The 24,997-nt window shown below is 38.8% G+C and overlaps 1 protein-coding gene across 1 annotated transcript in view; it reads left to right on the top strand.

The window, feature by feature from the left end:
* Positions 1-24,997, top strand: part of ryr2b (ryanodine receptor 2b (cardiac)) — a 67,455-nt gene that overhangs the window by 31,907 nt on the left and 10,551 nt on the right. The window contains exons 53-95 of the mRNA XM_073481742.1: positions 1,787-1,950; positions 2,211-2,289; positions 2,522-2,611; positions 2,869-3,006; positions 3,130-3,207; positions 4,133-4,208; positions 4,329-4,452; positions 4,789-4,904; positions 5,327-5,403; positions 6,526-6,647; positions 6,880-6,929; positions 7,196-7,256; positions 8,008-8,255; positions 8,696-8,777; positions 9,064-9,194; positions 9,326-9,646; positions 9,750-9,987; positions 10,684-10,771; positions 10,872-10,958; positions 11,128-11,289; positions 11,447-11,509; positions 12,360-12,488; positions 13,479-13,591; positions 14,425-14,521; positions 15,323-15,453; positions 16,342-16,393; positions 16,710-16,763; positions 16,982-17,081; positions 17,278-17,357; positions 18,071-18,147; positions 18,355-18,428; positions 18,756-18,836; positions 19,391-19,479; positions 19,619-19,747; positions 19,913-20,017; positions 20,280-20,361; positions 20,468-21,741; positions 21,903-21,958; positions 22,233-22,377; positions 22,508-22,594; positions 23,147-23,359; positions 23,541-23,671; positions 23,868-23,910. Of these exons, the coding sequence (XP_073337843.1) occupies positions 1,787-1,950; positions 2,211-2,289; positions 2,522-2,611; positions 2,869-3,006; positions 3,130-3,207; positions 4,133-4,208; positions 4,329-4,452; positions 4,789-4,904; positions 5,327-5,403; positions 6,526-6,647; positions 6,880-6,929; positions 7,196-7,256; positions 8,008-8,255; positions 8,696-8,777; positions 9,064-9,194; positions 9,326-9,646; positions 9,750-9,987; positions 10,684-10,771; positions 10,872-10,958; positions 11,128-11,289; positions 11,447-11,509; positions 12,360-12,488; positions 13,479-13,591; positions 14,425-14,521; positions 15,323-15,453; positions 16,342-16,393; positions 16,710-16,763; positions 16,982-17,081; positions 17,278-17,357; positions 18,071-18,147; positions 18,355-18,428; positions 18,756-18,836; positions 19,391-19,479; positions 19,619-19,747; positions 19,913-20,017; positions 20,280-20,361; positions 20,468-21,741; positions 21,903-21,958; positions 22,233-22,377; positions 22,508-22,594; positions 23,147-23,359; positions 23,541-23,671; positions 23,868-23,910 (5,937 nt within the window). The remainder of the gene's footprint in view (positions 1-1,786; positions 1,951-2,210; positions 2,290-2,521; positions 2,612-2,868; positions 3,007-3,129; positions 3,208-4,132; positions 4,209-4,328; positions 4,453-4,788; positions 4,905-5,326; positions 5,404-6,525; positions 6,648-6,879; positions 6,930-7,195; positions 7,257-8,007; positions 8,256-8,695; positions 8,778-9,063; positions 9,195-9,325; positions 9,647-9,749; positions 9,988-10,683; positions 10,772-10,871; positions 10,959-11,127; positions 11,290-11,446; positions 11,510-12,359; positions 12,489-13,478; positions 13,592-14,424; positions 14,522-15,322; positions 15,454-16,341; positions 16,394-16,709; positions 16,764-16,981; positions 17,082-17,277; positions 17,358-18,070; positions 18,148-18,354; positions 18,429-18,755; positions 18,837-19,390; positions 19,480-19,618; positions 19,748-19,912; positions 20,018-20,279; positions 20,362-20,467; positions 21,742-21,902; positions 21,959-22,232; positions 22,378-22,507; positions 22,595-23,146; positions 23,360-23,540; positions 23,672-23,867; positions 23,911-24,997) is intronic.

Consider the following 24,997-nt stretch of genomic DNA (forward strand, 5'->3'; position numbering starts at 1 on the left):
TGAAATGATGTAGAATTAAAATTTTATTTTTCTTGAAGAGCTAAAAAAGTTGCAGAAAATGAATAAGGGTTCTTATATTTTGGTTGTGTAATTCTATTGATTTATTGCCTTTTTTTTTATCCATCCTCTTTCAGGAGAAACACTTATTTGATTTTCTCCTTTAGTGAACTTCTAGAAAAAAGAAAAAAAAACAGAGTGCAGGAAGATATAACTGACTTGAGATTCAGACTTAAATGTTCATATCCTAGTATGAAACCTCCCACTCCTTCACATAGTTGTTGGAAATGTGAGACATAAAGCAATAAGTAAATCTTTTCTCAGTGCACCATAAGCAGGCACCAGCATATTTCAAACAGACACTTACCTGACTGATTCAGAACATGAAATCATCAAACTAAGTTCATGAGGTTTTTCCAGTCCCACTTGTGGGACACACCAAACAGCCTCAAAACTGAGCTAAAGTCATTATGCATTGTACATTGTGTAAATTTATTGCACAGTAAAAATATTACACAGCACAACTCCCTGTGAATGTGCTGTAGTTTAGGCACACAGTGTTTCAGTTGTCACATTTATACTTATACTTATACTATACTTTATTTACTGTGCTTACTTTAGATTGGTTTCAACTGAAAAATAACTGAAGGTGGAGATTAACATTTTATATTAAGAAAAACTGGTTATATAAACTTAATTTTACACCAGTTTTTGCATTGCAGGGCCCAGTACAGTACATCACTTTGTAACCATTTTCATTATATACTTTCTATCCAGTTACAGTAAGTTAGTGGGTTTGTGTTGGCTGTGTTGTGTTCGTTAACCAGATTCATTATGTAAACAAAAAAAGTCTCTTTTGTTGTGGGAAGGGTTCCTCAGCTGGATTTTTAGTTTGAGAAATTGGATTTCTTGACTACTTAAGTAGGTTTTATAACAGGGTTTTTACATGGGAGAGAATTTGTTGAGTGAAAATATTTCTGCAAAAGGGATATGTCTTTGTATCTAATTAAAACTTGAATTCAATTAGCTGGTTTCCTCCTGAGTAGTGTTATCTTTGTAAAGTTCAGACACATGCAGACTGTAAACATAATAATATTAATAATAATAATAATGATAATAATAATAATAAGTACTTGTAGTACTTGTAGTACTAGTATTAATCCCCCCTTTTTTTTTGTTTATTTTGGAAACACACAGGCCCATAATACACAAATATGTACAAACAGAACCTATGCATTAATGTTGAAGAGGTATCAGCACGAGGGGACTGCTCCATATCAGACATTGCTCAAGGGCACCTTGGCAGCACCCAGGATGTGAACTGGCAACTCTCTAGCTACGAGTCCACCCTCTTGTTCCCAAGCCAAGTCCCTACGGACTGAGCTACTATTATGTTAATCTTAAAATCACATCAACTAGTGCATTGCTGGTGCCTTGCACCTGGACAGTATGCTAGATTTATTAGAGATTACTGTACGTATAAATATGTGATGACTACTTTTTATTGCTGTTTATTTTTGTGGTGACAGTGGAGACAATTATTTTAATGCCTATTTTGTTGTAGTAACAATGTTGTCTTTGGTATCTATTCTATTCTATTTTATTATTACTACTTGTATCTATTTTCTGCACTACACAGCTCAGGGAAATGCTGTTTTGTTTTTTTGCACAAAGACTTGAATCTTGAATCTGGTATTATTTGTCTCATTTTATTGCCCAGCTGCCCCTGACCCTGTCTTATCATTTCCCATGCTTTTCTGCCTCCCACACTATGTTTCAAACTCTACAGCCTTATGAGCCTCAGTTATTTAAGCTCTGCATCCAGTGCCTGGCTGCAGTGGCCAAGGCCGTGCCTCCTGACCACATAGACTCAAGCTGCCTGTCCAATGCAGACAAAAAAGCCTCCATGGACACAGAAGGACACTTTGACCCGCAGCCTGTCGATACGTTGAAGTAAGATACTGAGCAGGGATATTTACTGTATAGATTTTGGACAAAAAATAGAAAATGTTGATTCTGGATATCCTGAAGATGACCTTTTCTCCTCATAAGAGGTGTAAGCTGTAATTCGGTTGGCAGAATTGAGTTTGGTACAAACAATTATATTCAAACAGGAGTCGATATGAACATTTTTTTTTCATGCTCTTTCCATTAATACAATGTGCTGTTGTTTACCAGAGCTAAATTATGTATTATTTCTTTCCCTGCACTAGTGTGTCAGTGCCAGAGAGACTGGAGTTTGTAGTGAACAAGTATGCAGAGCATACTCATGAGAAGTGGTCTCTGGACAAGGTAATATCAGTGTAATTATTCCTCAAATCTGAACGGTATGTTAAGTCTTACAAAGTAGGGCTGATATATGATATCCTGGTCAGGACTGAACCACTTAAGAATACATTCCTAGGATACTTTTTCTGATTGACAGTGTCAGAACATCTTTCAGTAGTGTGGTTGAGCTAATATGTTGTCTGCATATTTTTACTTGAGTGTGATTTTTACTGAATCTGTGTGTTCTTTTTGATAGTTTGCCAATGGCTGGGTTCATGGGGAACAACTCTGTGAGAACACCAAGGTTCACCCTCTCCTCAAGCCTTACAGGGCCCTGGCTGAGAAGGTAGACTGAGTAGTCTTTTTTTCAGTAAAGAAAGCAGTGTACTGACAAACCCCAGGGGCACTTGCATAACAAATGTGGTGTGTGTAATATAAAAAATTAAAATACCTCAGTTCATGGTCTTTGGTGTATTGAGTGGACAATACGCTTCTTTTGAAGCTATCAAAATAGCTTGAGCATGTTTTGCTCTTCTGCTGTCCTTTGACGACCTACTAATTTAAATGTTACATGAGTGGTTATCTTTATTTCTGAGTTTATAGGAGAAGGAGGCATACCGCTGGGCCATTAAAGAGACAATTAAGAGTATGCTGGCCTTTGGATGGACCATAGAGAGGACGAAAGAAGGAGATGCATCTGGCACGCATACCTGTACACGCAGAGTCTCTCAGTCTGGACAGGTATGTAAAGGGCACATGCAGTTCACCAAATGTATCTCTTACCACAAACGTAATCTCATTCACTCTACTCGATTTTACACATCTAAAAGAAAATAGTAATCAGCTGTTTATTGTCTTTTTTAGCTGTCTTTTGAAGGAGCATCAATGTTCAGCCCCAAACCTATGGATATGAGCAGCATCACCTTATCGTGGGATCAATGTGTGAGTGATTAATACATTCTTAAAATAGGTACAACTTTGGTTCTACTTTAACACTATCTGCAGTTGTGGTAACGCATGTCTATTATTCTGTGCATAAGAAAAAGTGTTTTTCACTTTATGTTGCACATCTTAATCATCCAAATGATAAGTTCTTCCATGTAAACAGGATTATTTCTTTTATTCAATCATGTAGCTGGCTTAAGTTAATGCATTTTCAGTCTAAATGCAAAGACATAATTGTCTTCTAAAACAACTAACTGACACAAATTTCATTGCTTGAAAAGTTAAGTTGCCTTAAAACGATATCTCTATATCTTGTTGGAGAAGTGGGCCTGGATTCGCCCCCTGGTCCATTTGAATACTGTCTGAGCTGTTATGGTTGACCATTATTTAACGGGGTAATATGTAAGAATGTGAAGTAATTTACGTGTATTATGGTAATCGCTTTATTGCCAATGTGTGAACGGAGTGTAACAAACCTTAAAAAATTTGACCTTCCCCAATTTTCTTGCTTGCATGCTCCTAAGCAGCAAATGCCAGATCTATACAGTGATGGCAAGTTACAGCTAGTTGGCTACCCATTGTGTGATTGCTAACTAATTTTATCACCAGCAAAATATTATCTGAGTGGATATATTACATGTTAGGTATTTATATGAAAATTATGTTGACTTTAGCAAACAACAAATGATGAATTGTAGAAAGCAAACAATTGCTTTCTACTAGCCAAGAGTGATGCAAGTCTGGCACAGCTAACTAGTAGTTAGCTGTAACCTAAGCTAAGCCAAGGATAGCCAGCTGGCTGTAACTAATTTGCAAATGGCGAACTGGTAAGTATCATAGAGTCAATGTTCCAAATAAAGTATTTGAGCATACTGTCAGACAGCTGTAAAACTGATTATAACCCCTTTTTTCATTTTTGTAGGGCATGGCTGAACAGTTGGCTGAAAACTACCATAACGCCTGGGCTAAGAGGAAGAAATTTGAACTTCAGAGTAAAGGTACCATACCATGGTGTCAACAACTATTTTGTTATTTTTCTTCAAATCCTTTCCTCTCATCTCGGGGAGCACAGAACAGCTAACAAAATTGCAATGTATCCAACCTGTTTCTGTTCTCAGGAGGGGGTGGCCATTCAATTTTTGTACCCTATGATACTCTGACTGCTAAGGAGAAGACCAAATTCAGAGAGAGGGCCCAGGATATACTGAAGTTCCTTCAGCTCAATGGCTACACTGTGTGGAGGTGAGTACAGAATGAGCTTATGATTGCAAAAGGGCAATGCGATACAGTTTGTACGAGGTGGGAACCAAATGAGCTGTTCCATTTCCATGTCACAGCGGTATTGCTCTCTTAACTCTGTTTAGCAGGCATGACGGCAATCAGACCCCTGCCTTTACAGAACAGCCGGTGAATAAGACAATTGCATCGCCTCTTTATCTTCCCACTTCCTACTTATGCTTGCAATCAAATTATGAAAGTAAAACACATAGTCCAGACTATATAGTATTTAAGTTTAGAACTCTGTCTTTTCAAGCAGCAGTGTTTCATTAGCCCTGTTTGATTTCACTCTCTCCACAGGGATCGAAAGACAGTCGAGATGGACTTTCCAGCCGTAGCAAACTGCTTTGGATACACTTTCCTTCAGCGGCTGCTGTCTCACACTGAGGATGCCCAAGAGCACATGCTGGAGCTGGGTAACATTATAGTGTTCAAGAATGTAAAGACAAAGAATAAATCCTGGAGATAAAATTAAATGCAAAAAATGAAAGATCAAAGATATGAGTATACTATGTACCTGATACTGTAAAGTTTTCAACATCACTGGGCTGTGAGTGGTCATTTTATAAATAATAAAATGAACACTCATTAATAAAATGAATGTAGACACTCCTTTGACTCTACATTCAGCAAGGCTATGTCAGGTTAGTTTAATTTGAATCATCACAAAATAGTTCACACCAGGTCTGAGGAATATAACCCTGTCTTTCTTACTTGAGAATGACAAAAGAAACACTTTAATTCTTTATATTTTTCTTTTTTTGTCTGTTTCTAGTGTCATCGTAATTTAGACTTTGATTGCAAAGGATTCAGTATTTCATTGCACTTTTCTTTCCAGAGGTGATGCAAGCCAGAGGACAGATGTCTAAAGGAGAGAGAGCTCCACACCAGCAACCAATACATTTTTTTCCCAAGGTTTGCCTCTGATCAATGCATGTAATTACAGTTGAAATCTACTGTCTGATATGGAATCTCTAACATTGCTTTCGCCTCCTTCCAATTTCATTTTTTCCAATGCCATTTTCTTTCCTCTCCTTTACCATTTTTTTTTTTTTTTCGTTTTTTTTTTTCATTTACGTCATCTAATTAGTTTTGTTAGATGGTTGCCAAGGGCAACCCCCCTAAGTAAAACCCTTTGTGGCTGTGTAATTTATTTAACCATTTTGAATATCCATGTGGGTGTGTCGATTGCCATCAGGATTGATTAAAGCTTCCCACACAGTTCTGCCTCCAAGGAGACAGCGAATGAAAAGGGTTTATTTTTCATTGATGGGAACCCCTGAGTCAGAACCAGTCAGCCAAGACCATGAACAGTCAAGCCACAGATCTCTAAAGCCCACACATCCCACTCAACCACATACTCACACAACCACGCATGTCTCTGTGCGGCTGTCCGTTTGTCTGTTTGGTAATTGCAGTTCCTTCTTAGGAAGAGCTAATCAAGTGCAAAATGTTTAACCTCTTTCCCCCCTCAGGTCATTGTTGGCTCCATCATTACAAACTCATGTTTAACGGGAAGGCACTGCTCAGACCCCGAGAACTTCTTCGAAATTCTGGTCATGATCTCAAGACTCGGCTGATTTATGATAAAATGTGTCTAACTAAAAAGTGATAAACAAGACTTCTAGAATTAGCTATTTGATGTTATGATGCAGCCAAAAATAAAAAACGTGTCTTTGAATTAAATATTTTTCTCAGTGAGTCTTGCTTCAATGAAGCTTTGGGAGAAGCGAGCACAGAAGTTATGCAATGTTGTCAAACAGGGTAATTGTAAGTCTAAGATGACTGAGAACCTTCATCAACATCAAACAAGAAAAATATATTTTTTTAGTTTATGACACTTTGAAGCTGGTCAGAAGAAATTCAAAGGGAATGCATTCATTACCTTGGTATATTGGTGCAAAACAAACAGTCAAAAATATGTAAGTAAATATAAATAAAGATGAAAGCAAGTTCTACAAGTCAAGACGCATAAATATAAAACTGAAAACTGACAATAACACATGAAAAACAAGTAACCTCTACTCTGTTCAACAGGTTATCCTTCCTCTTTTGGAACAATATCTGAAGAGCCACCGTCTGTATTTCCTGTCCACTTCACTCAGCTCAGGTAGTAATAGAAGCCATGCCTCAAAAAAGGAAAAGGAGATGATTGCAAGGTATGTGCCACCCCCGGCCAAACTTTCAGTGTTCTTCTGCTCTTGCACATTGTATTGTTATGTGACAATTTCTTCAGACATGTTTAGCATAATAACAGTTTTCTTTCATTTAAGTTTTTTTAACAAAAGAATCCTCATTCTTCTTTGCTGCCATTCTTCTGATTTTGTGTCCCATAATTACTTTTTCCACTCCCCTCTCATTACTTCACTTGTCTTTTCTCCTCACATCCAGCCTCTTTTGTAAGCTTGCAGCTCTTGCGAGACACAGGACCTCACTCTTTGGTAAGGATGGTGGAAATAAATCTTATTCAGACATTAATTTGCACCACTTGTTCTCTTGTTTGTAACTTCCTTCGTTTGCTCTTTGGTTGGCCACAATTGTGTCGGTAATGTTTAGCGTTAATTTTGTTTCTGCTCACTCTGAGATGTAATTGCCAAAGATTCCTTGTGCGTTTCTGCATGTTATGTTGCTACATATCGTTTTGTCTGTCCATATGTGCTGACATTTTGGATTTAATGTGTGTGTGTGTTTGCGTTTTTTCCCCAAGGAAACGAAGCCTCCTTAGTTGCAAGCTGCCTCCATGTTTTAGCTCAGGCTCTGGATGCCAGGTAGCTAGATGGCACTACTGTCACATTCTGCCTGAATCAATCCCCTCGCTCTGCCTGCGGTCATATTAGTGTCACTCCACCATGTCTGAGGATGAGATGATTGGTGTAATTGAGCCACTGATACACTGATGCTATCTAATTGTGGTTGATATCACTTTTACTCCCAGAGGACAATGCCTCTGATGCATGAAGCTAGAAGTAGAATCTTGGCTCTGCAGAGATTGATGTCATTTGGGCTTGTCTGGTGGATAGATTAGCGACTGATTTAGGACACTTAACTGCTTTTATTATAGCTAAATAAAAGAGCACTGCACCAGCAATTTGATTTTGTGCACTTTTCAAATAACATTGTTCCTTTTACATGATCTATTTTTGCAAAAATCAAATCGATTATAACTTTAATCACGCAACTTATTTTCATCATCAAATATTGTCACATTTAGTCATTTAGTCTATGAAATGAATAAAAAAAAAGGAAAGTGAAAAATGTCATTACAATTTCGCAGAGCCCAGAGTGATGTATTCTTTTGTCCAACCAACAGTCCATATCAAAAGATTTTCCATTTACTATCCTAAATGACAAAGACAAGGAGCAAATACTCACATTTAAGAAGCTGAAACCACCAAATGTTTGCAGTTTTTGTGTGAAAATAACTGAAACGCTCAAGCAACTAATCTTTTCAGCTCTAACATACTGTACATACAGAAATCTTTGCTTTTCACAAACCCTTTTTTCACCCCTTGGCCTTAGGACCTTGATGAAGTCAGCCCCAGAGTCTATCCAAGCATCCCTGCATTCGTTCTTTGAGGCAGCTGCAGCTGATCTGGAGATGACTGTGGAGAACCTGTCCGTGACCTTGGTTTGTTTACCTCAGAGTAGAAGTCAACAGGCCAGAGGAGTGGCCAAAGTTCTCAGCTACACAACCTCCATTCTTCTTCCTACTCTCACTTTCCTCTTCCAGCATGCTGGCATGCAAAACTATGGAGTGGACCTCCTGGGTAAGGGCTACCTTAATAAAATACAGAGATACAAATGAAGACTGTGAACATATCATGTCACTATAGTAAAATTAAAACCACCACCGCATGTTATCATTAGTCTCATTCATTTCCCTCCGTATGCTGTGGATCTGGATGAACAGCTGGTTTCCACACCCCTGAAATCACTCAGGGACACCCTCCCCTCCACTTCACCTTCCTCATCTTTGAAACCAGCTCTCATTAAGTGTCTCAGTCATGACCACAGAGCAGCAGGAGCATATTGTCTCCCTCACTAATATCCTGACCTTCCAGGAATCATTCATTACCTGAATCAGCAGCCACCCCGCTAGTCTATCTCTGTGATTGTATGCTATCAGCTTTCCTACTCGATGTCCTTGGCTGTTTCTGAATGAAACCCTACAAGGATCTCAGCTTTAAGCATCAACTTGTTTTTCCAGTGGGGAGTATCCAGGTCTCCTGTTATAGGATCCTCAACAGCCTCTACTCTCTTGGCACCAGCAGCAGCATCTACATGGAGGGGTACTGACTTCAATGTTTGTGCTAATGACAATAATGATTTCTTTTTATCACTTAAGTCTGTGCTTTTTTTTTTTTTTGCATAAATGTTTGGTTCAAAATGGTACTTGGTCATGGAAATAAGCATGGATTCGGGTTATGAAGTATGTATTAAGGCTATAAATATATGTATGAAGGCCAAAAGAAAGCAGCTGGCAGCTTAACTTAAGTCAGCAATCCTACCCAAAAGATAAGATTTTGACATTAGTCAGCCACATACTTTTTGTCCTAATATAGCATATTCATACAGACAGAGGCCAGCAGCAGGCACTTGTCTGGCAGCCTTGACTGGGACATTTCCTGTATGTTTCCTGGAGCCGGCCCTAAACCAAAACAACCCTTACTCCATCTACAACACAATGACTGCTACTGAGAGGGAAGGTAATAAACAAACACACTGATATTTATCTTTTTTTTTTTCGTTTAATCTTGGGCCACTGGAGTAGCTCTTACCACCCACATCTTGAACCATCTGTTTTCTCTGCCTCATTTTCTGTATCTGTTTCATTTAGACCTGGGGCTGCCAGACCAGGTGGAGGACATGTGTCCCCTCCTACCTTCTCTGGAACAGGCTCTAGGGGAAGTGGAGGAGTTGGCAGGTGCTGGTGCTGGAGCTCGCCAGACCCACTACGTCCATGTGACAGAGGTCACCTTGCCCATGCTGTGCAGCTACATGTCTCTTTGGTGGTGCTGGGGCCCTGAGGGCCATCCAGACAGCCCAATCTGCACTTCTGTCATTCCTCAGCATGCAAGTGACCTACTTGGCCACATCCTCCGGATCATCCACAACCATGTGGGTACAAGCCAGGGTGACTGGATGAAACAGATGGCAGGTATTGTGATCATGTCCTACACAGGTGTGGATTTCTTTATTCCACATCAGGTGTGCCTTTCATTCCCCATTTTCACATTATTAGTAGTTGCCATGTCTTTCAGTTTTTTCTCAGCCAATCATATGCAAAGCTCGCGCTGAGCTGTTAAAGAGCCACTACCTGCCACTGATGGAGAAGTTGAGAAAGAGGGCAGAATGTGTGCTGCTTGAGGAGGAGCAGATGAAAGCAGAAGTGTGTGATACCTCTGAAGCAGAGTTGCAGATACAGGAGAAGTTCACTGTGCTGGTGCGAGACCTCTACGCCTTCTATCCCCTTCTCATCCCATTTGTGGATTCTAATCGGTAAGTTGTGCAACCTAGGAGCTTAAATGTTGAAAAGCAAGCTTATTTGATGAGGCCAAAAGTCTCTGAGTAATTTGAAGTATTCACTGATTCAATAAAAAGTGAAACTCATTTTTACTATATTTTATAATGACTTGACATTACCCAACCAATAATTATCATCTGGACATCTGAAGTTCTTCAGAAACCTTATGGACACCAAATTTACCATGAGTGATGGTTCAAATTGACAAGAACCGTTCACTAGATTATGGATTCAAATGCGCGACTCAAGACAATGCAGTAAAAATCGGAATCTCTTTTAATTCACAGAAGGATTTGGTACACAGGTAGGCAGTGAGAGCAGGCAAACAGTCCAGAAGGGGTTAGGCAAAAGGCTGAGAAAAAAATACGAGAAAAGATCAGAAAAAACCACTACACCAGGAATAAAGGCTGGAACGCTTGACACAAGGGATGAAGACGAACTGGCACGGGGAAAACATGATCTAAGCAGCAGGACGAGACATGGCAGAAATGGAGAAAAATCATTTTGTTTAGTTAAACAACTATTGGGGACTGGTAACTAGTTATTGTAAAACAGGACAAAAATGCATGGCAATGAGGGGTGATTTTACTTACAAATTCAGGCATAGGTTTAGTTTTACAAGAACAATTTTGTATTGATAATGTGATGTGTTTTGGTCTGTCTCGTCTCAGAGCCAGCTGGCTGAAAGAGTCAAACCCTGATGCCGAGCAGCTGTTCAGCATGGTGGCAGAGGTCTTTATTTTCTGGGCCAAATCTCATGTGAGAATGACTGTTTTTTTGTCTCATGTCAATACTATCCAAGTGAATATTATACACTATAAAGCCTGTCATTTTACATCACCTGTGCTTGCTACAATAGAATTTCAAATGGGAGGAACAGAACTACGTGGTCCAAAATGAAATCAACACCTTGGCATTCCTGGTCAACGACAACAAAATGTCCAAGGTCAGCTGTATATCTAAATTGTTAACATCATGCACACTGATGTGTAAGAAATGCATCTCTTTACATCAAGGACACTATAAGAAGTTCGATGGTAACCACAAAAAAATAAGCAACTGTCAAGTTAAGGCTCAAAGAAGTTAATTTACATTCATGGCTGTGATATACTCAGTTCCACCATGAGAAGAGGAGGATGAAGAGGAAGGGAGATCGTTATTCCACACACACCTCTCTCATTGTGGCCTCCATGAAGAGACTGCTCTCTGTGGGACTCAGGGTTTGTTTTCCAAGCGACCAGGGCCTTATCACAATGGCAAAGAACGGCTTCACTCAGGTTGGTTGGAAATGTGGACAATACCAGCGTTAATCTCAATGTAATGAGGGTAATTTTTTGATAATCTGCAGCATGGTATGATAATAGTGAAGGTGGGTGTCTTAAGATATCTCTGTGGTATATGTAATTAATGTTGGGCATTGTTTGCTTTTCACAGAAGAAAACTGAAGATGAGATTCAAGAGCATGTTTTCAGTTGCCTTCTACATCTTCAGAGTCAGGTGAAGGCTGTCACTGCATTTTCATTCTTGTGTTCTTACTAGTACTTTTAGTTAAATGAGAGGATCAGTTGTAATTTTCCGGCATTTCATTTTGATTTTAGGCAAGTTTCCCTCGATCCAAAATTAAAGAAACCTATTAAAGAGATTGTTGACTGACATCGACTTCAAATATCAGTCTATACTTACTCAGAGTGCAAACACGGCTCACATCTTTTCTACTTTTGACATTCTGCATATTTGTTGACATGCTGAAGAAGTGTGATTAGACTGAAGAAGCTCTTGTAGCCTGTAAAATACAAAGCTGTTTTTCTTAATAACCTCAAGTCAGTGACTCATTGTTCACCAGGGATACAGAGTGTGCATGCAATATTTGTTTATGAGTCAGTGATAAATATGTTTATTCATAAGTCAGTGATGAAAAAATCATAAATTCTGCTTTGTCATTAGCATATCAAACTTATAAACAGAACAGTGACCATATTTGTCACAGTTCTTGATCCATCCTTTGTTGGTTATATGAAAAATTGTTATTATGTGCAGTGAAATAGCAGTCAGTCTAGTTTATCTGTTTATCATATGAGAATTCAAGCAAAGAAGTTAAAGGGAATAGGGAAAGCAAGAGTCATGACAGTCATGACAAGATTCTTCTGCAATGTTTATTAGCCTACCCATTTTAAACTGAACTCCTTTTCACAAGTTTTGCCTTGTTAAAAGTGCTTGTTCTGACCTGCTAATTCCTCGGATTCAGGATCTGTCCAGCAACCATTCTAAAAATATCTTTAATTGAATGGTGGAACTATCAAACAAAAGGAATAAATGCCATAAGTGCCATTCATTTTCCTCTTTACAGGCGTCAAACTGCTCAAGGCAGGAGACTCTTTATTCAGAACATCTGAGCCAGCAAGGGGCCATCACTGATGCCCAAAGGACTGTAGACAGGATTCTGGAAATAGCTCGAATCCTGTATTACCTGGACCAGGTGAGCTTTTTAAAGTATATAATAACATTATCAGTAATACATTTCAATAGTATTTTATCAAGTCTGCTGAAAATTTGTTCTGGTACTACTTCAACAGTAAAGAAGATGTAACAAGAAGACAATTTTTGTTGGCCAAAGTTAATTGAGTTTTGTAGTTTTTTAACACGTTTTAATATTTACTTTAAATGCGTTCCCTATTTTTATCACTATTTCATCATGTGATTGCATTTACTGTTAAACATTCTTATGAGTTTTATTTGGAAATATCTTTATCAGAATATTATCTATAATATATACTGTATAATATATAATATATCTAGAATATTTTAGAGCCATCTGCATGTCTTGTCTTCATTGGGCTATTAACTAAGTATCCCCCAATGTGTGGTGTTTGTTTAGGCTGTACTTCTATTCATTCTATAAAAACTGTTGATGCAGAGTCTTCTTGTTTTCTGTCAATATAGTGTGTAATAAAGTGTCTTTGAGTATGACCCTCCTTGGTCATCATTAGACTCTGAATAGAAAAAATATTTTTGAGTAAAGACTCTACTTGCAGTAGTTACTGTACTGTAGAGCTGCTGAATTACGTTTTTCATCTGATTTAAAGTCATCATTAGTTGGTTCCTGCATATCTTTGACAGACAGTTGTTGAAGCCCCACGTTCATTGCGTGCTGACTGAACTACAGTGCTGCACTTTTGATTAATTTCTACGAGCTGCTGTTAACACAAGTTAGGGTTTGCTTCCCTCTCTGCTGTGTGATATCAAAAGGCTGGGGATAAGAAAAATAGGTGTGTTCATATCCCAAACATGAATTTATTTTGAATATATTACCTCAAAGAAAGTAATGCCTGCAGTACTAATGCATGATAAATGCAGGCCAATGCATGAAGGTGAACCTCTACACCATCTACCATTGTAACCCCTTAGGTCATTTGGGGTATTATGTGCTCTACCTTGTTGCATTATCTATTTTTGACTTTTGATTAAGGTGGAACACCCGCAGAGAAGCAAAAAACCTGCGTGGCACAAGGTCTTATCCAAACAGAGAAAACGAGCAGTGGTTGCCTGCCTAAGGATGGCTCCCCTCTACAACTTACCCAGGTAACAAATGTTGTTTGTATGGATGCTTTACACCCACAGAGTGCTGTTAGTGCTCTGGTGAATTCTTATTAAATGCAGCATGAGTCTTATCATAAGGAGATAGGCATCTAATGATATGCCATGTAGATTTAATTTGGTGTTTTGTGGACATACTGTTTTCAGACCCTCTGAGATATGTGTCAAATGTTTAAGATTCAAAATAGAGAGAGAAAAGAGTTAGGGAAAATAATTAAATTGAGGGTAATCAAAAAGTTTTTACCTTGATGTGACACTGTTATAAAATCAAAGAAGTTTTGTAGTTTGGGCCATTCATTGAGAGCTTTGTTTTGATCACAGACTATGGCACAATATAATCGGCTGATGGCACAAAATGATTGAAGGTGATTCTGCATTTCAATCACATTCTGTTGAATTTCTTTCTTTGCATCAGAAAAATACTTTTGTTCACACTGAGAAAAGGTGAATATGCTGTATGAACTTAGGCAGTAGCATTGGGCTACTACACAGCTGTGATTAGAATATGAAAACAAAAGTGGCTGCGTGCTACGTAGAGTAGGTGATGTAGGAATTGTATTTTGGTGTTTGTGCCTTCTGAATTATACTGAAGCTGTGCTTGAGCATTCTTTGCTTGCTCGTGGATGTAACAATCATTCCCATGGACTGGTAAAAGAGGCCTTGATTAACGAGTAATAATGGGTCTAATCAGAGCTCTATTAGAGTTTAATAGTTTCCTTCCGTGCTGCCTTTTTTCTGTCTCTCATTTACATTTGTCCATAGCAAATAAGACATGCAAATCTCTTCTTGTCTCTTCACCCTTTCCTCTTCCTCCTCAGACACAGGGCTGTCAACTTGTTCCTCCAAGGCTACAATAAATCCTGGATATCAGCTGAAGACCACAGCTTTGAGGAAAAGCTTGTGGAGGATTTAGCTGTGAGTGGAAAAGCAAGTCATATTGACTTAAATAATTCTGTAACAAGAGTTAAACAGGCCTATATATTGAATTATGATCAGTTGAGAAAAAAAAATCCTTACATTTCTCTTGATTAATTGTCTGTTACACCTTTAACTTTGTGTAGTACCTTATTCAGATAACTGAACATTAGATTAACTAGAAAAGTGCTGCTGCATCCAAAAAGTGAAGACACAATCCCAAAAATGAGAGCTAACAGTCCTATTTGGACTCACACAGCCCTACGCAGTATGTGGGCTGCAGATGTAGCCAATTCAAACAAACACTCTGCTGCACATTTGCTTTACGGGGGGTCAGCATACGTTGCATGTTCAATGTAGTCAAAACCTGAAACCCTAGTTTAGTATTAGTTCATACTGTTGTGTAGAATTTGGACAGGGTTGCCAGAATAGTGGTGCTTATAGGGCACATTTACGGGTACAAAAAATATTTAACTCTGGTCAAGTAGACAGGAGTGATGTTACATTGTGCATGTATTGTATACATATATATGTATTGTGCATGCCTTATTATTTTATTAACAGTTAAATCATTCAAAATGTATTTAAAAGGTTTAAAAAATAATCAGGGTCTTTTGAGTACATGTAAATGTAGCAGAAAATGTTTTGTCTCCATTGTGCATACAGTATAGTGTGTGTTTGCATGGGAGAAAACCCGCAGTGTGTAAACTAGCCACCCACCAGCGACTGTGAATGGTCAGAATGTGACATTATTTAAGAGGACACATTAGTGTCTTTATTCTCTCCCTCTCTGGACTGCAGAAGGGAGGAGTGATGAAGCTTTGTGGAGGTGACAGAGAGGAAGAAAAGGAGGTGGAAGACGGTGCCAAACCAATCGATCCCCTCCTACAACTCATTACACTCTTCAGTCGAAGCGCCCTGACAGAAAGGAGGTGTGTGTTTGTGTGTGTGTGTTTGTGTGTGTGTGTGTTCATTAAATGATCACATGCAGTTAAAGCCCCAGTCTACTTTTATTGCAGGTCAAACCCATCACCGGGAAAGTCAATATTTAATTGGTCAGAAGCGTGATTTTTTGGTTCTAAAACCTGTGGCCATTGTTTTCTGAAAGCTTGTTGTATGTTTTGAATCTTGGTTGGTTCACCCTGCAGAAATGGTACAAGTAACATATTTTTTTCCCTGAGATACCTTTTAAATAGAAGTGTTGGTTGATAGTACGACTATCGTGTCGTGTTCCAGTACTGTTATCAGGTTATGCATGGACACCACTGATTAGTCTTCACTTTATTTGTTCTAATGCAGAACCTGTTTGTCGAACAAATTTGTGAATAAGTATCCCTGTAGTTCTCTTTTTATTCATGCATGATTGAGATATTGATCCCATTCAGGTATTGTTATAATATTCCTGCAGAGACTGAGAGCACTACATTAAAAAGCTGTTTCTCTCCACATCAGCATAGACATTAGAGGTTGGAGAGCACTCTCAATAGTGCAGCCACTGCAGGGATGTGATCCAGTCAGCCAGATTCTAGGTGTATTGCTGTACTGCTGTGGGTTTGTCAATAAAAATGTTAAGTGCCACTGGGCAGGCACACACTCTATCCATACTATCCATACAATCCATACAATGCTTCAGGGTATTTGTAGGAGCTGCTGCATCAACTATATAAATAAGGGGATCACATTTAAATTATGTGAATGCATCCTGTGGTTCAGTTACATATTTACCTGCACTCTGTCGTTGACCGGCCATTTTAAAGAACTCTACATCTGTTCATGCCCTGACATCTACTGAAATTATCTTGTGTCTTCTCTGTTCACAGTAAGCTTGTAAATGACAGTCTCTATCAGTCCTACGCTGCTATTATGGCCAAGGTAAAAGATCATGAAGGATTATTTAGATTTGTAATATGTTTGTTAATGTGTTAGGATAATATACTATGTCATGCGTTATTGCAAAAGGTAATAACAATATTTTATTTGATAATTCCTGGTTTCGGAGGTCGTAGTATTTGTCCATAGTGTATAGATTTTGCAGATACTACAAAGTTTGGGTTGAAAGTCAGAAACATTAAAGAAACGTAAACTGCACTGATATAATGGGAGTTGGTTCGTTTTGTATCTCTTCCACGTTGAATTCTTTTCTACAAATGATTTGTCACCAAACTGTGTTGTACGTTTGCTCTCTCAGAGCTGCCAAAGAGAGGATGACGATGATAAAGAACAGGAGGTGGAAAGCTTTGAAGTGAGTGAATGAGCTCTTACTTTTAAAATGCATTTGAAGTGTTTGATGCTAAAAGTATTTTTCCTATTTAAATGTTATTATTATTATTATTGTAGCTATATGAGATTATATTATCAATAATAATTAATTGATATTTAAGTTACATTCATTGAGCAAAATGTATTAACAAATTATTAGAACATTTTATAAAATAACTTTGTTTTGCTTGTGTGGCTCAGGAGAAGGAAATGGAGAAGCAGAAGCTGCTGTACCAGCAGGCCAGGCTGCATTGTCGTGGAGCTTCTGAGATGGTGCTGCAAACCATCAGTGCCAGCAAAGGTAGGAAAAGCTTAAACACTGAAGTACATGGCTTATATTTAGGTTACTCTATTGCTTATTGTAGCTGAGAATAAAGTGAGGTTTGTCTTTGTGCTTCGCCCCTTTACATTATGATCTGTAGCAGTCATGTAATGTTTTTTTTTTTTTAGTCAGCACAGTACATTCTCTGATTGTGGTAAATTTCACATCCCATCAGGGGCCATGGGCTCCATGATTGCTCCTACATTGAAGCTGGGTATCGCTGTTCTCAGTGGAGGGAATGCCACTGTTCAACAGGTACAATACTTACAATATACTGTATAAAATAAAATACAAGTTATACAACTTGTTTTTCTTGGTATCCCCATAAACGGTTTGCAGTTCACAAGTCTCGTACATTGGCCATTTCTCCCTTTCAGACAGGGACTGGAGATTTTTAATATTGTGAAACAAAAGATTATTATAATTAACACAGATAAGAGAAAGAAGAGGTAAATTAGATTAGGTGACACTAAGAAATAAGGTTATTGCAGCAGCTAGATAAGATTGCTAGATTAATTGCATTCATCATTATGTATATTAAATATATATATCAATGATGATAATAAAATAGAGCATCAGTATTGAAACTAGAAAAGTGAAGCTGTAATACATGGTCTATAGTAAAACGTTGAGGACTGTGGAAGATTTGATGATAAATTGAATGAATAGAGATGTCGTGACACATTATATGGCAACTCACTATGGAGCCAAACACTTAGACTATTCATCCAGTCGTATTTTGATTCAAATTGAAATCTCTTTCTTCAGCAAGTTGAGTTTTTACCTATTCAGACTGTATCACTTTCATTACGAAATTCTCTGTCTACTTATGAAGACGGTGCCTTGACACTGAGACACTATAGTCAAGCTTTCAGTGAGAGAACTTTTTTTTTTAAGGTAATCATATCTGCTTCAGATGAGATCATGCAGCATTTGTCTGACTCATCTTTGATGCTTTTGTTTGATAGAAAATGCTGGATTATTTGAGAGAGAAGCGGGATGTTGGCTTCTTTCAGAGCATGGCTGGACTCATGCTGTCATGTAGGTGAGTGAGTATGAGGAAATTGTATGACGGAACCTGTCAGATGTCACAAAGGCTTCATGTAGAGATTGACAAAAACGGTAAGAGTGCTAAATCTCTTTTTATCCTATTGTGTGTGTGTGTGTGTGTGTGTGTGTGTGTGTGTGTGTGTGTGTGTGTGTGTGTGTGTGTGTGTGTGTGTGTGTGTGTGTGTGTGCGCGCGCTATCCAGTGTTCTAGATCTGAATGCATTTGAGAGGCAGAACAAAGCAGAAGGATTAGGCATGGCCATGGACGAGAGCTCAGGTACTGTATTCATATGGAAATATGAAAGAAAAATCAATTTCTCTGAAACCATGTCATAGCATGCAGCCAGCTGTGAGATCCCTGGCCTTGAACACACTCTAAATTCCAGCTCCAAATTCCCATTTTTTTCTCTGCGCTTCTCAGTCTTGAGTAGTATCTACAGCTGTCTCCTGTCACTCCATTGTGGCCTGATTTTTCTGTTGTCTTACCTCTCTAAATTCTTCATACATTCTGTCACTCATTCTGTCATACGGTTCCTACTGTAGGTTCTAGTCTTTGCCCTTCATCCTTTTATTTCTTGCCCTTTCCTGCCTATCTTTCTCTCAGGAGAGAAGGTGATGCCTGACAAAGACATAACCTGTGACCTATTCCGATTTCTACAGCTGCTCTGTGAAGGACACAACTCAGGTTGCCTGCCCTCACCACTTACACACAGTCACAAAGTTCCTTTAGATTATATTGATTACAATAAAAAATAAAGGACCGCATTATATTTACACAATATTGGAAAAACACTAACATTGGGATATTATGGTTTTCTGCAATATATTATTTTCAACAGATAATGGCTCAATAGAGGCTATTGTTAAATTTTATCAAGTGCTGCAATGTCAATGTTCAACTTGAACACAAAAAACATGACTAAAATGTGAAAGACCTAGAGTTAATTTGCATTACTTGACATTGAATGTCCTTCAGTGTGACTATTGTGCATTTCCAAAGTGTGAGGACGATGCTTAAGCTATATATTGTGCAGCTCTAGACCACTATAATACATATTTGAGTGAAAAAAAGAAAAGAAAACAAGTGTTGTTCCTCAGTGTTACTTTTAATTGAGTTTACATACGGCAAACACACTGCCGCTGCTCGAGTTGAGGTCCATTGTCCGATTATATTATCTGCACATGAGGAAATTAATTGCAATGCTCTTTTCACATTCTATTCATTCTTTGTGTGTTAAGAGTTCCAGAATTACTTGAGAACACAAACGGGCAACAACACCACTGTCAACATCATAATATCCACTGTGGATTATTTACTGAGAGTACAGGTAAGCCCACAGTGACGGACTTTCCTTTGTGATGCTGGAATAAGTTTTTATTGTATTTGGTTACCCTATGAATGCAGGTTCCTTGAGATCCTTTATTTATACTCATGAACCCCAAATATTTGTCTGTGCAACACTGTAGGAGTCCATCAGTGACTTCTACTGGTACTACTCAGGGAAGAATGTGATTGATGCACACGGCCAACAAAACTTCTCTAAGGCCATTGAAGTGGCCAAACAGGTCTTCAACACGCTCACTGAGTACATACAGGTCAGTCAGTTTCTAGTAAATGTCATAGTGTCATAGTACGTGAGCTCATAGGCATGCCAATGTCAGCCTTCTGTCTCTTTACCCTTGTATTTGTCTGGAACTTGACTATGTAGGAGTTGAGATGTTTAAAATGATGTAGATCACATTGTCACTGTGTTCATCCAGGGACCGTGTACTGGAAACCAACAGAGTCTGGCTCACAGTCGTCTGTGGGACGCTGTTGTGGGATTCCTCCATGTCTTTGCCCACATGCAAATGAAGCTCTCTCAGGTATAGCACAATGATCCACTGAGGTTTAATTAGCTTATTTCCCTCATAAAACATAAAATGACAGTGTACTTGAGGGTTTCTACCCCAGCAGGACTAATTTTAGTCTGCTGGTGATGTTATTATAAAACATTTACTGTGAATCTGTTGTTGCAACCATTCTTACTGCTTCTGGTAATGTGTCTTGTAAATGCATAAAATGAAAGATAAAAAATGAAAAGTACAATTTTAAAAAAATAACTGCAAATATGTTTCTTACGTACAGGATTCAAGGCAAATTGAGCTTCTGAAAGAGCTCATGGATTTACAAAAGGACATGGTTGTTTTCTTGCTTTCCATGTTAGAAGGCAAGATTTTCACTTCTGTTGTTTTCACAATTTATAATCTTGAATAGATTACAAGTTATCATTAAACCAGAATTTTGTTCCCTCTGCTCATCTCTCTGCCCTGCAGGTAATGTTGTTAATGGAACTATTGGAAAGCAGATGGTGGATATGTTGGTGGAATCATCAGGCAATGTGGAGATGATGCTCAAGTTTTTTGACATGTTCCTCAAACTCAAAGACCTCACCTCCTCAGATACCTTTAGAGAGTATGACCCTGATCAGAAAGGCTGCATCTCGAGGAAGGACTTCCAGAAAGCTATGGAGAATTGCAAGTGCTTCTCCCAAGCTGAGACTCACTTCCTCCTCTCCTGCGCAGAGACTGACGATAGTGAAATAGTGGATTATGAGGCGTTCGTGGATCGCTTCCATGAGCCAGCCAAAGAAATTGGTTTCAGCATCGCTGTTCTCCTGACCAATTTGTCCGAACACATGCCCAACGATTCAAGACTGAAGACATTCTTGGAGCTGGCACAGTGTGTCTTGACTTACTTCCAGCCCCATTTAGGACGTATTGAGATCCTTGGCAGTGGGAAGCGCATTGAACGTGTCTACTTTGAGATCAGTGAATCCAGCCGCACACAATGGGAGAAGCCTCAGGTCAAAGAATCCAAGAGGCAGTTTGTTTTTGATGTGGTCAATGAGGGTGGAGAGAAAGAGAAAATGGAGATGTTTGTCAATTTCTGCGAGGACACCATCTTTGAGATGCAGCTTGCAGCCCAGATATCTGGCTCTGACACTGGAGAGAGGCATGCTGAAAAAGGAGAAGAGGAAAAGAGTGAAGAAGAGCTGGACAACAAAGAGATGTTTTTCATGTGTAATTGGCTGATAATGCTGACATCTCTACTTTCTCTCAAAAACTTGAAGACATTGATGAAGATGACCCTGAAGGATATCCTCATGTCAGCTGTTTTCCTTCTCAGATTGATTTTTATGGCTCAGGTCCGATGTATTTCTGCTGTAATTCGCAGCATCTTATATGTTCTGTACATAGCATTTGTTAACGGTGGGTTCATAGAGGGAGCAAAACGGACGAGGATATCAGACTTGCTGGGTGGGATCCTCGAGCCAACTCTTGATGAGGTCATGGGGGTGCCAAGTGGTGTGGATCGGCTGAGGAAGTACTCTGCCAGTTTGTCTTCCCAGAGAGAATTGAGGGAGATTGGGCAGGTGGCATCTGCGACCTCCCCCAGGGAGGTGGATGTATTGTCAGACATCTTTGGCCTCAAAGTGAGGAAGGATGGAAGTCAATACAGACTTATGACAGAGGACCTCACTGCCAGCCTGACTGACCTGTTCCACACAACCTCGAGAAGAATTTCTACAGCTAGTTTTTCTGAGACGGTACAGACTAATTTTAACATTTTTCATCACTCTTTTATCTTTAGCTTAGTTTATTTCATTTCTCTCGAGTTATGTGGAGCATGATTTTCTTGGTTTTGTTCTGCTTTGATACTGTACTGATTCATGTTAATTTTTGATTTCCTCATGAATGTTACTGACAGCAACTTAAGGCCCACACAGCAAAAGAGGAAAAAACAGAGAAAACGTCTGATGTAAAGTGAGTGTCTTGCTACCCCATTAAATCTTCAAAGAGGCTGATTTAACTTCCTCATACAGTAACATCCTAAGTAATAGATACAAATAAAGACAATGGTGGATATGGTAGTGATGATCATGGTGTCATGGTGCATCTAAAACAGGTTAAGCAAACTGATGTCACACTTCATCAAAAAAAACTTTTAAAAAGTTTGTTTTCATAATCTTCAATATTATTCCCTTGTCAAAATAAATCTCTTTGACCTTCTCTCTGATTGTGCTTGGACCATTCACAGTGGGAATGCATCTGAGAGAAAAACTGAGAAAGAGAGAGCAGAGCCAGAATGGAGAGCCAAGAGACGCTCTAATAAGTCAGAGAACCCAGAGAGCCAACAGTCAGCCCTCTGGGAGATGATGAGCACTTATAACAAGAGTCTCCTGGTAATAAACAAATACACCAACACATGCTTGTGTACTTATGGAAACAAATACAAAAGATACACACTTACAGGCACTTCAATTTGAATACAGAGGCAGAAAGCACCTGAACAGTTTTCCTTTTTTCCCACAGAATTTCTTTGCAAGGAATTTTTATAATATGCGTTTACTGGCTCTGTTTGTTGCCTTCGCGATCAACTTCATCCTGCTCTTCTACAAGGTGAGTGCGTCGTGAGAGGAAGTACATTACATCAAATTTGCAAGTAATTAAGTACAATTACTCTCTACTACAATACACTTCGAGAGAAATATTTTACTTTACTTCAAATACTTTTATACTGTACTTATCTGACTGATTTATCTGACTCACTCACAAAAATGGAATTATCACATGACTGCAAATTTGCTATACTTCAATTATTTACATTTTGCGCCTGTCAACATAACCTGCTGATCTCACCCTGTCCACTCCATAAAACATAAAAGGACCAAGGGAAGTCTTCTTTATTTAAAAGCTTTAATTAATTAATTTGCAGACTCGTAAACATGCTGCTTAGATTCACCAGCTCCTGTATAATTGAAAGTAATGATTTAACTAGAGAGAACTCCTAGATAACATCAACAGAAGACCGCACTGTGTCAGTGAACTCTTGTAATTTGTTTTTGTTGAATCATGTTGCATGACACTGTGTGATTCTAATATTTTGTTAAATAAGTATACTTTGTCTTTGGTAAGGTCAGTCTTTCATTTGGTCTCTTCCTGTCTTCACAGGTAGCTTCTTCAGCTGCATCACAAGAAGAGGAAGGAGTGATCTCGTCTGTTCACAGAGAGGAACTGGACTCTGCTGCAGAGGATGACGACGAGGGCACAGTTTATTTTGTGCTGGAGGAGAGCAGTGGATACATGGAACCAGCACTTCATTTCCTGGCTGTAGCTCACACAATCATCTCCTTCTGTTGTATTATCGGTTACTACTGCCTCAAGGTAAACTTGGCACATGCTTTTGCAGGTTTATCATGGACACGTTTTACTTTTACAGTTTCTCATCATCATGTAGATCTAGAGTATATAAGTAATTAACTAATTGGGCACATTGCTAACAAAGATACACATTACAAGCATTATTTAAAGAGTCAAGTGATCACTGCAGGCATGTGATTGGCAGGTACCACTGGTGATCTTCAAACGTGAGAAGGAAGTGGCACGACGGCTGGAGTTTGATGGGCTTTATGTGACAGAGCAGCCCCCTGAGGAGGACATCAAAGGCCAATGGGACCGACTGGTCATTAACACACCGTATGTTCATAGCCACAAAATCAACTGGGCTGATGTCACATTTACATCAAGTAAAAACATGTTTTGCACTTTAAGTTTGAGGAGCTCGCTGTCTGCACCTGTTTATGGTCATGGTGCAGGTTGTACTGTGATGAAATGTTTCACTTACAGTTGAACAACATTTTCTTCATAAATATTTTGTTTTATATGTTTCCAGATCTTTTCCAAGTAATTACTGGGATAAATTTGTGAAGAGGAAGGTAAGATCTTCAGAGGACTGTGGCATTGGTTATTATGCACAGAACAAATATACATTCAATCTACAGTAAATGTGCTTATTCGTGTATGCAATTGTGTGCATATTTCACTCAGTGACACTGCATTAAGAAACCAAATGAAATTTAATGAGCCATTTAATGTCAGGTTCCACACTGGATTTTATTGTCTCCAGAGACCATGTGACACGTTTAGCTTCCTCATTCTCATTCCCTCTTGTTATGAAGGGAGATGAGATTATTCTTTGATTCAAGAAAATCACTAGTTCACAGATTATTTGATTCAGAAGAACCAGTCATCAAAATCCCAAATGTCTTCAAAGAAGCACATGACTTGTCTAATACAAAAATGGCATCAGACCAGCTTCTTATCGATGATGCCCTCGTGAGAGTGCCAAGGCTGGGAGGAACATTAGCCATATTGATTTTACTTCTTAGGACTGTCTAGGTAATTTCCTGAAATAACAATTTAAGACAAAGGGCACAACAACAATGGCAAAGTGGCCTGAGTTGGCTTAAGGCAGGACCAAGGACCCTAAAAAGAAGGAAGGGAGATGCTTGGAGAAACACACTAAAACCCAACATCATCATCCTTTCATGACCCTTCCTTCTTTTAAAGGTTCCTTGAGCGGGAAAAGGAAGTGCCCACACAAAGCTGAATGTAATTTGTTGCGCCTACTTTCAATCAAGCAAACAAGCTCTGAACTAAACCTCTCTGTAAGCAAAAATGTATTTTAATTAAATTAGTTTTTTGTTGCCTCTAATTAGAAAAAATTAGCTGTTTAGCCCTTCATGACATTGAATTTAATTGAAATTGTGAAAAAGTGGCTCTTTTTTGAAAGGATCCCCACAGAGCTACAGTTTTTTTTGGAAGCCAGCATCTACTACCCTCCAGTAGTGTCACTGACTTTTAAAGCACTTCAGTTTGGGCCTCAGCTTTTTGTCACTCGGGTGGCCACTTGCTCTTTATGAATTACATACAGCACTGCCACATTGCATCTAATGCTCTGTATTGCGTCAGTTTAAGAGCCAGCAGTAAAATAGATGGAATAATACCTTCAAGTGCTTCTGG

The sequence above is a fragment of the Pagrus major genome, chromosome 15 (assembly GCF_040436345.1).
Source record: "Pagrus major chromosome 15, Pma_NU_1.0".
NCBI lineage: Eukaryota > Metazoa > Chordata > Actinopteri > Spariformes > Sparidae > Pagrus > Pagrus major.